Source organism: Falco peregrinus, chromosome 5 (assembly GCF_023634155.1).
Source record: "Falco peregrinus isolate bFalPer1 chromosome 5, bFalPer1.pri, whole genome shotgun sequence".
Taxonomy (NCBI): domain Eukaryota; kingdom Metazoa; phylum Chordata; class Aves; order Falconiformes; family Falconidae; genus Falco; species Falco peregrinus.
In genome coordinates, this window is record NC_073725.1 from 82124523 (window position 1) to 82135011 (window position 10489).

The following is a 10489-nucleotide window of genomic DNA, read 5'->3' on the forward strand; positions in this document are numbered from 1 at the left end:
ATACACTGAGATTCATCTTCTATATTTACGTGATTTTTCCTGCAACAATTATGCAGAGAGGAAAAAGGTTTCAGCCACTAATAAACATTCATGCCTAAATTAACAACATATATGTTGTTACTTCAGGGAAATCTCAATATGCAACAACAGGCACTATATAAGCTTAAGATGCAGAAATGTAGACAAACATCATTTAAAGTACACTGTTAATGCTTTCAACATTTGGGCTCATGTTACCATTATTTAAGCAGTTCATTAAACCTAATTTTTAGCCAACTAATGAGGGACTGCAACAGGAACAGAAACATGGTACAAACCCTGATATTCTCTTGTTGATGTTGTATTGTTCACATATGTCTGATGCCAACACAGTGAGTTGAGGCCCAACAATGCTGTCCAGTTTACGGCAAAACTCCAGCGTAGGTGGAATTGAAGCTAGGTGGTGGGTAAAGAAAAGGGAGAGATGAGGTTCTCTTCCCACAGTTGAAGGTACAGTTTTTGTAGTAGTTTTCTTTAAACATCAGTGAGAGTCCTGGGGAAATTTTCACTCTTAATTATAATCTTATGGATGATTTTGAAAGTGCATAGCTAATGGAAGTGATATTTAGTAATTTTATTGTGTAACTTGAGTTACTTACACCACTGGAACAAAAGCCAAGACTGATAGAAGCACTCACAAAGACGACGCTCAAGTAACAAATTAACTGAGTATTGTTCAAGAGTAAAGCAAGTTGCACATAATAGCTTTCTGTACTGTCTTGCCAAGTGAGTGATGTACTTACCATCAATCATAAAGCAGACAGCTGCACTCATGGCCTAGAACAAAAAAGTTAGAGCAAAAAAAACCATTTACAACAGGTTACCTCAACTACCTCAAATAAATGACAGATACTTCACTGAAGCCACACACAGGTAAACCAGTTAAACCAAAAAAAAACCAAACCAAAAAAAAACCAAACCAAAAAAAAACCAAACCAAAAAAAAACCAAGTTACTGTAAAGGTAACACTTCAATAGGATAACCTCTTTGCAGACCTGACAACACAGGACAGTTAATGATTTTAAAATTCAGCCCAGTTAACATTTTTTACATTCTAGAGGAAAGGTAAAATTTGCTAAAAATGCATTTTATGCAAGGATATATGTCTACAAGAAACATCCATTTAATTAGAAAAACATTAGTTTTTATGTTTTACTGATTAATGCTACATAAATCCAGGTATGAAACTACTTAAAAGTATCTGAAGGCTGGTATTTTGTTTTACTAAAACAACTGTCTATTTTGGGGAAGGTACAGAAAGAGGATTCAGGCTTTCAAGCTTGTTGCCAGAACCATGAAAAGGAGTTTTCTGTCTCTTTGCTTTAACCTGGTCGTATCAATGCATCCTTCTATACAATGCATAAGTACTTCACATCATTGTCGTCTTCATTGCATATAGATTCCTACCTCTGTGGAGTAATTGCAGAGGAAATCTTAATACCTTATAAACAATTAAATGAAGCTCTTCATAAGTGTCATCAGTATTAACAAATATTTTGGGGAAACGGCATTTTGCTTCCGGATCGTTAAGATTTAAAGGTCCAGTAAGAAACCTAGAAAATAATTCAAGAGGTCAGTTGCGATGAATTCTTGTATTTTAGTTTCTCCTATTTAAACTAGCAATTACTTGAATGTATGAATATATTTAAATAAATGAGTTTTCAGCTATTCAGATAGGCGTAGAGCCCTTTACATTTTATCTCAACACTTATTACAGTTTACAAAGTATTATTTGCATATATGCTCCAAAGAGTTACAGAAACAGGATCAGAAAGCCATAATAATGCTAAGGAAATAAATTGTGCAGATTATCAAAGGAACACCAAAACGCTTTCCACATTCAAGTTGTGACTTATCTTTATAAACCCTTTTTTTGTTGCTGTTGGGAAAACACTCTTCCTTTGCTTTCCGACAGGACATTAAAATTAGTTTTATGTAGAACAGTGGTGTATTAGAAGCACCTAAACTTGGGGGGGGTGCAGAACAGGAACTGAGTGTCGGTGCCTTGATCCCAAAAGAATACAATAAATCAGGCAAGAGGAATTACTGTGATAAAGATGTCCAGTCCCACAATTATTCAAAATAATGTTGCCCAGTCTTAAGTACAGAATTCCCCACTCTGACATGGTGAGTACAGAGGAAAAATAAATAGATATATCCCTAGATTAAATCTAAACCTTTGTCTGAAGTGCCCAACCAAAAAGAAATAACGAGCAGCTCCAAAATTTTCCATGCAGTGCATTAAGAACAGTGGGAAAGAAAAATATGCAGTAATGTTAATGAAGCCTTTTCTGTTTTTTTCCAGAGGTCAAGTTTAACATTGCACCAACTACTGTGCAACCCTCTGGAATGAACTGTGTGTGGAATGTGTATCTTCCCAAACATTCTGCCCTTGAGGGAATAAGGTGACAGTAAACAAGAGCTACCTTCCATAGTGTTGTAGATTTCCTGGCATTTCAGCACGTATTGGAGAATCTCTTCCTGCTAACTGAAGCAAAAAACACACAAAAGAAAAAAACAGCTTAGAGGTATTTTCTGTTACATTTTGTGGACTGTCAAAACAAAGCAAACCATTTGCAGAAATTACCACTCATGAAGATATATACTATTTGTATAACATGAAGGAGATAAAGTGCAAGAGATGCTTATAGAACAGGGCGTTCTGATTTTGCATTTATTAATTTTAAAACTATTGAGGTTTTTGATGGGGGAAGAATAATTAACTCCATGCAGTCTTTTGGCACTCCATGCAGCATTTAGCCATTAAGCTGAAGTGATTCATATGCAGTACTGAGCAGTCATCAGGTATCAACATTCAGTAAACTAGCTCCCTATCACCTTCTCATATTCAAATTATCAGCACAATTCATATTATAAGTGTTAGGTGCAAATACTACTGAGTTTACTAAAGTGCCCCAAAAGCAATACATCTCAGAATTCCTAAACTAACATTTAAGGGGTGGAGGGTGGAAGTGAGAGAGACTCTTCTTTGGTATTTCACCCATTAGCAGTACCAGACAAACAGAAAGAAAAGAAGAAAAACACCCCGCAAACACAAAACCAAGTAACACCCACCACCACCATACCTCAGGCTCCATGTGCCTTGGAAACAGAGATGTCGTGAGATATTTGTACAAAATTCTCATGTCATCTTGTTCCAGTCCACTCCTAGAACATCAGGGAGAAAACAAACCTAAGTGGTTTGTGCTGCAGTTCAGATCACGTTTTCCAAAACTCAGGCAAAGCACATACTGAACTAGGGTAGCAACATTTCAGGGTCTCAGTAGAATCAATCCCAGAACATTAATTTTTAATAAAATGTTAGTTTATTTGCTAAATACAAAAGACATCTAAATTAGCTGTAAACTAGAAATATTAACAATATTGAAACAAAAAAAGATCAAGTTTGCTATTCTCAAGTCAATTTTTAAGTAGAACTCTTCACAAGCATTGCAACTTCCTGGTTCAGAACCATATAAAACCCAATCCTTTGATTAGCCTTCTCTGCTGAAGTCCTACAGAGGAACCTGCATACAAGCGCAGAGGCTCTTGCAATAGAAATGACAAAGACACTTGCACTAGCTGCTCCCCAGGCCAACTTGGAAGTAATCATTTGGTACAGGTTAGAGATTTTAAAGCCAAAGACCAATGCATTTCTCAGTTCTCTCATTTTCATGCAACTGTTTCACTGATTCAGAAGCTTTGCTATTACGGCATTAATTTATAGGATGAGAAACCGAAGACACGCAAAAGAATTATTGAAGTACCTACCAGATAAGCTGATCATTGTAGAGAAATGCAGTATATTTGACTATGTTGAGGCTTTCTTCCATCCTGTTAATAAACGACTGAATTTTCAAGTAAGTCATTTTATCCAGTGGAAAGAAGCTGATTCCACAAAACACATCCAGCAGATCACAAGACTGTAAATGCAGTGTCTGCAAGTACTAAGAGAATAATGACAGTTGTTTTTTTAGAATTCAAAAAACTTCCAGTGTGTAGATTGAAATGACAAATTTGAGTCTAATCCCCAGCAATCTAGACTAACGATGAAAAAAACCAAACCCCTTCCAGTTCTGCTTTTATGTCATATTCCTTCATGTGGGAACAGACTTTTTAGTAGGGCCTGCAGCAGTAGGACAGGGGCTAATGGTTTTACACAAAAAGAAAGTAGATTCAGAGTAGATGTAAGGAAGAGATTTTGTTACTGTGAGGGTGGTGAAACAGTGGAACAGGTTGTCCAAAGAGGTGGTAGATGCCCCATCCCTGGAAACATTCAAGATCAGGTGGGATGGGGCTTTGAACAACCTGATGTAGTTGAAGATGTCTGTGCTTATTGCAGGGTGGTTGGACTAGATGGCTTTTAAAGGTCCCTTCCAACCCAAACTGTTCTATGATTCTATGTAGGAGTGTGTAAATGTGATTCCAGGTGTCAGCCTGCTATTCTTTAATCGTAGTGACAACAGCTCTTAAGGCTAGCTCAAGACCTTCTGAATGTATAAGAACGAACAGCCTATCTTACTAGTATTCTAATTTCAAAACTAGAAATATTAGCAGATAAATCCATTAGCTTTCAATGTGTAAAGTAAAAGATAATTTATATTATTCTCTTTCTTGATAGACTGTAACCTTTACCAAGAGATATCAAATGCACTATTAAATGCTCTGCTTGGTGAAAGACGAGTTATCCAATGGCTCCCTCTACAGTCATTTCATATTACCAAAAAACCCTCAAGAAGTAAAATACATACAAATACTATGACAGATCTCTGTTACGTTTTATAATCAAAGTCTCATTTCCTTTCAGAGTTTCAGTGCAGTTCAAGCCTGCCAGCAACACATAGCAAATTTGTTCAATAGGGTTATAACAGAACAACTTGCATGACCAAACTTTTTAAGCATTTCCAATTCCCCAGCAAAACAGGGAAACAACTTTTCCTTGGATTTCTCAATTATACAGATCTATAGCGAATACTGTTTTATCTTCAATAGGAACTTAAAAGAAAAACAATGTTTTAAAGATAAAAATCTATTACTTTGTTTTTTGCCATGCTCTATTTTTCAGTCTAGATAGAAGTATACAGCAGCTAATCAAACATAGTGCTTATGCCAGTGTTTATTCTAGACTCTACAAGTCTTACAAAAGACCAGCAAAAAACCCCCCAAACCCACAAGCAAAGCCTGTATTTCTGTTTACACTGTCACAGTATTGTGTTATTTTAAAGAACTGTTGAGAACAAAATTTTAAACACCAGTATAGTGTCTACACTCCATCATTATCAGAGATGTCAGTGTTCACATCTCTACCCCAAGTGAATTAACCGTTGACAGCAGTCTTCTGTTTGCTTCCACGCAAATGAGAAAAATGGGGGCAGACAGACACTTGGTTGCCATCTTTTAAAACTACCTTGATTAAACTTTTCTGTAGGAACTCAAAATTCTGCCAGACATAACTACAAAGTCAGTTACTTTATGCAAGAAATACCTGAATAATATTTGAGTGATTTCTTGCTCAGAAATAGGTTTTGCTTTCCATACTTTCCCTAAAACATTAGCTTTTGAAGACTGAAATCAAATTATGAATACTACTTATATAACAAAGACGTTACTTCCTGAAACCTTATCAGGCATGATTAATTCCACATGGGCAGTGGAGATGGGTGGGGGGGAAGTTAAAAGTTACAACTCTCCATTACTTCACAGTACTATGGGGCTTGAAGCTGGTGCATGCAGGTTGTGGAATCTCCATCCCTGGGTATTTTCAAGACTCAACCAGCCAAAGCCCTATGCAGTCTAGTTTGAATTCAGTGTTACCCTACTTTGAGTAGGAGGCTGAACTGGATGACGTCTCCGCATTCCTCCCAACCTATATGATTCTTGCAACAGTTACTCAAATAGGCCTGCATGGATTGTTAGCGCACTAACCAATTCAAACGTTAACACAGGATTTCCAGAGAAGAAATGTGATTCCATCAGAAAAAATCTCCAACAGCTAAGCTGGTCCATCAAGCCATAACCCTGCTTGTGGTTCAACTCCACCTAAAGAACCTACCACCTTAGTAAGAAGTATTTGAAGAAATGAGTAACCCGATTTTTTGTGTTGCCACTACACCTTTCCACTGCCTATATTTTAGTCACATGGCAGCCACTTAAGATTTTTGCATTTTATTTCCAATGCAGAATCACACTTTATGTGCCTGAAAAATAAGGTCTTACCCGATGGAAGAACTTCTCTAGTCTCTCCTTTAGAACTTTTACACCTCCATCTTCCATGGCTTTCAGGAATGTGCCATTGAAAAGCTAACAGTTAAAAAAATAAAAATCAGTCAGTTGAGTAATCATTTACAGTACTTTCTTACAACTCTGCCATGGATATAGCTAGTATACAATCAAGCTTCTGTTTCTCAGTATTTGGACTCCAAGTAGATCCAAATGTACCCCTTCTTTATTGAAAAAACATCTCTCAGATTTGCAGGGTCCAGGTATATATGGCAGCAGAAGCAGAATTAGAAAAGGAAGCTAAATTCTTTAATGGTAGAGAAATTATTAATCTGTGTCATTTAAGTATCTTATACTCTTGTTTTTCAAAAGCCAGATTGATGGCCTTTATCCAGTATTGTTTCTCCAACAGGTAATATATGACACCATCAAAATCAAATGCTTCATGGTGTAACTGCACTTGAAAGAAGAAATTTGAACTTCATAGAAATTAGAAGGCTTTTGTTTGTGTAATAAGCTAATGAACCAGCACAGATAACTGCAAAAGCTTTATTTTTCTCTTCCATCAACATTATTAGAGCTTCAGGAAGAGAGCAGACAATAGTAATGAGGCAATATCAAAGCAATGATGAGCTTGCACATCCAAATGGTACCACGAGCATCTCTTCCTCTGCCCAGAAGAGGAGCCTCTAGTATTAACTCTACCTTGTACATGCTGTAGCACTGCTGTAGGACCGAACTATAAACCTTATCCTGCAGAAAAGAGAGGAGGACATTAATATAAGCAGAGGCAGAATTTCAAATATTTTGGCTGAGCTACACATAACATCTTACCAGAGAGCCAGCAAACACAAATTAGAGAAATCAATCTCTGAAAAGTTAAAAGAACATTTCCAGTCAGCATCTAGACATTTCTTTGTACTTACAAAGTACTGTTTCAGTAAAGGGAGTCCCTTTGTCCCTTACATTTAATATTAAAAGCACCTTAACAACTCACGCACAAGAGAGCAGTTACAAATAGTGCCCTACCCTAAGGCCAGTGGTCAGTGAAAATGAACTTATTTCTGACAAGTTTTCTTTTCATCCAGGTCAAAGGCTAAAGGAGGTGGGACATCATAGCAGGTTTTTATTGGGCTAGGACCTTAACCCAGATTAAAAAAAAAAAAAAAAAAAAAGAAAAAAGACTTTTATTGTTTGTCTGGCAAAACGGAGTGCCTATGACACCAGCCCTTTTCTTAGAACACAGCAAGGAAAAGAAGTAGTACACACTGTAATGAAAGGAGGCAGCATAAGCAATCAGCTTTTAAAATATCCTACCCAGCCAAATACCCTTTCTGCATACAATTAAATTGACCTAATGATGCTGCAGTTTGGACAAGAAATCCCATGACAGTTATGAGCTGTTTGTTTTTCCAGATCATTAGTAAGGATTACTAGCAGTCTTAAGAAAGTAGTAACACATACACTTAAACCTAATAAAAATACATGGATTTAAAATCTTGTAAGAACTCTATTAAACAGACAGATCCTAAGAACTATTCACCTATTCCAAGCTAAAAGTCTCACAGCTGTATAGTTCATTGATGTTTATTGGGTGATCTTGAACTGCTTCTTGCTTTCTTCTTTAAACTTTGGAAAAAGGGCAAAGTACTTTTCAATATCTATGGAGATACATATATATATTAAAAAATCAGTTTGGCAGCAGTTCAAGAAACAAACCAAGACATTTCTGGAGGTACTCCTGAAATGCAATATAACCCCATTAAAAAAAAAGGAAAAGAAAAGAAAAAAGTTCAGCATTACCAGTAATTCTTCTTCCTGATATTCATAGACTGGCTTTCCATCTTTGTGTTTTTCTATTATGGGATTCCGTACAACCTAGGAAGTGGAACAGGCTGGTATTAGACAATGCAGAATGCATTGAGAACATTGCGATATGATGTTTTAGAAATATGCATATCACATGCATAAGTACCATGACCATCCAGAAGTTTTCTTCAGGTTCATGGAAAAATTGTCTATTCTTCTGCGTATGTAGGGATTTTGCAGGTTTTGTTGGACTAAAGGTCCTGGAAAGAAAACACAGATATTTATACACATGCACAAAAAGACAACATATGATTGGGAAATTTAAAATACATTGCTTGTGCTAATACAATGAACCTTGCAATCAGACTTCGTACCTTGTGAATTGTACTATAGCTTCACACAGTCCCACGTTTCTAATTTTTTCATTCTTTTCCACTTCATTTGGGTGATAGAAGAGAATCTTCTTTTCTTCCTAAAATTTGAAAAAAGAATCAAAGTGAATGTATTTAACAGAATTAACGTTAAAGAATACCAAGTTCATGGCTTGCTTGGTTTTTAACTTTAATCCCTTAATTTCCTAGGCAGAATTTTATCTTGTACCTAAATGGGCTTCTGTAATAATGGATAAAAGGCATATTTAAGCACACTTAAGCAGTCAGTCATCCCAAGATATGTTGAAATGCTTTATAAATTGAAGGCTATTGAAATCATAGGCCCTAGTCTCTTCACAGCTAGTTCAAAGCAAGCGTAGCTTCAAAGCCAGATCAAAGCATGGCTAGCTTTAAAGGTAGGTCAGATTGCTCGCAGCCTTGTCCAGTCAAGTTTTGAGTATCTCCAAAGACAGAGATTCCATAACCTTTCCAGGCCCTGCTCTGCTGTTTGACCATTTCACTACGAAGAATTTTTTCTTCTATCTCATCAGAATTTCCCTTGCTGGAACTTCTTCCATTACCTCATCCTTTCATTTCAAGAGCCTGACTCCATCCTCTATAACCACCCTTCAGGCAGGTGAAGATAGCCATCAGACCCTCTTCTGCACCGTCTCTTCTTCAGGCTGCACAACTCCAGATTTCTAAGGCTGTCTAGTACATCACTGACCATGGCCCCCTGACCGACTCGGGGCCCTCCACTGTGTTTGCTTCAGTTTGTCGGTATTTTTCCTACTCCAGGCAGCCCCAGAAGAACACAGTGCCCACCAGCAGCCTCCCAAACCCAGAGCACAGGGGAAGCAATCACTTCACTTGACTAGTGACCACACTCACTAACCCAGCCTGTACGCTGTTTTCACTGCCACAAGGGCACACTGCTGATTCATGTAGGACCTGTTGTTCACTAGGACTCCCTGGCCCTGTTTTGCAAATCTGCTTTCTAACCAGTCAGCCCCTGGCCTAACATGGTGCACGAGATCATTTCATCCCACACACAGGACTTTGCATTTGCCTTCATCGAGCTCCATGAGGTTTCTGCTAGCCTGTTTCCCCAGCTCGCTGAGGGTCCCTCTGAACAGCAGCCCTGCCTTCCAGTATATCAGCAGCTTCCCCAGTTTGGAGTTGCCCACAGACTTGAGGACACGTGCAGTCTCATCACCCTGGTCATTAACACGTACATAAGTACACCGCCCTGTTCAAAACCGATTAAAACTGAAGATTATCACATGAACCATACAAGGTGCTTCTCTCTAAAAACAGACTATAGCTTCTTAAGTTTACTTATTAAAGATCACAACGGCAAGAAAATACTAGCAATAAGTTGAATTTAACTAAGTTAAACACTAAGCTTTCTGCTGCGTTCTATCTACCTGGAGAAAATTATTTTTAGAAATATTTACTGCATCAGTAAAACATAGTTACTAACAGACCAGCTCCCCACGTACAGTATTTTACATGCAAGTGTTAAACCGCCCTCGGTTACTGTTCCTTTTTCGTCCGAAGTAGAGCCGGCTGCGGATGCAGGTGGCCCTGTCCCCGGCCCCACCGAGGCTGCCAGCACACAGGCCCTCGGTGGCTCTGTGCCCGGAGGCCGCCTTTGTCCGGGGATGCTCCGCAAGGGGAAGCGCTAATCCCGCGGGGGCCCAGCCACGGAGAGGGTCAGCACAGCCCAGCCAGCCGCCCCGCAGCCCCCTGCAGCAACCAAGGCCGGGCCGGGGGTGCCCTCCGCTCCCCGCAGCCCCGGGACGCAACGCCCCCCTCGGTACCTCTCCCTCTTTGGGCCCCAGCTTGGGGTTGTAGATGAAGAAACTGAGCAGGGTGGGAGCGAGCTGCTTCTCCTGGCCGGCTCCCGCCGCCGCCGCCATACCGAGCCTGGAGCGAGCGCGCCTGGGGCCGGCAGCCGCCACACACCATCGGGGAGCAGCCCGGGGCCCTGCGCCGGCACCGGCCCCGCACCACTTCCGCCTTCCCCCCGCCCCGGAAGAGCACGGCGC

General features: G+C 39.3%; 2 protein-coding genes across 3 annotated transcripts in view; one reads left to right on the forward strand and one right to left on the reverse strand.

Moving 5' to 3' along the window:
• Positions 1–4106, forward strand: part of LOC106112110 (radial spoke head 10 homolog B2-like) — a 25053-nt gene extending 20947 nt beyond the window's left edge. For both annotated transcript variants that reach the window (XM_055805333.1, XM_055805334.1), the window contains exon 21: positions 2345–4106. The gene's annotated coding sequence lies outside the window, so the exon portion shown is untranslated. The remainder of the gene's footprint in view (positions 1–2344) is intronic.
• Positions 1–10489, reverse strand: part of CCZ1 (CCZ1 homolog, vacuolar protein trafficking and biogenesis associated) — a 15251-nt gene extending 4762 nt beyond the window's left edge. Inside the window, exons 1-12 of the mRNA XM_013296195.3 lie at positions 10262–10489; positions 8442–8539; positions 8234–8327; positions 8062–8136; positions 6964–7011; positions 6256–6339; positions 3811–3986; positions 3126–3207; positions 2466–2527; positions 1481–1592; positions 783–816; positions 318–435 (exon numbers count right to left, since the gene is read on the reverse strand). Of these exons, the coding sequence (XP_013151649.2) occupies positions 318–435; positions 783–816; positions 1481–1592; positions 2466–2527; positions 3126–3207; positions 3811–3986; positions 6256–6339; positions 6964–7011; positions 8062–8136; positions 8234–8327; positions 8442–8539; positions 10262–10360 (1082 nt within the window). The 5' untranslated portion in view covers positions 10361–10489. The remainder of the gene's footprint in view (positions 1–317; positions 436–782; positions 817–1480; positions 1593–2465; positions 2528–3125; positions 3208–3810; positions 3987–6255; positions 6340–6963; positions 7012–8061; positions 8137–8233; positions 8328–8441; positions 8540–10261) is intronic.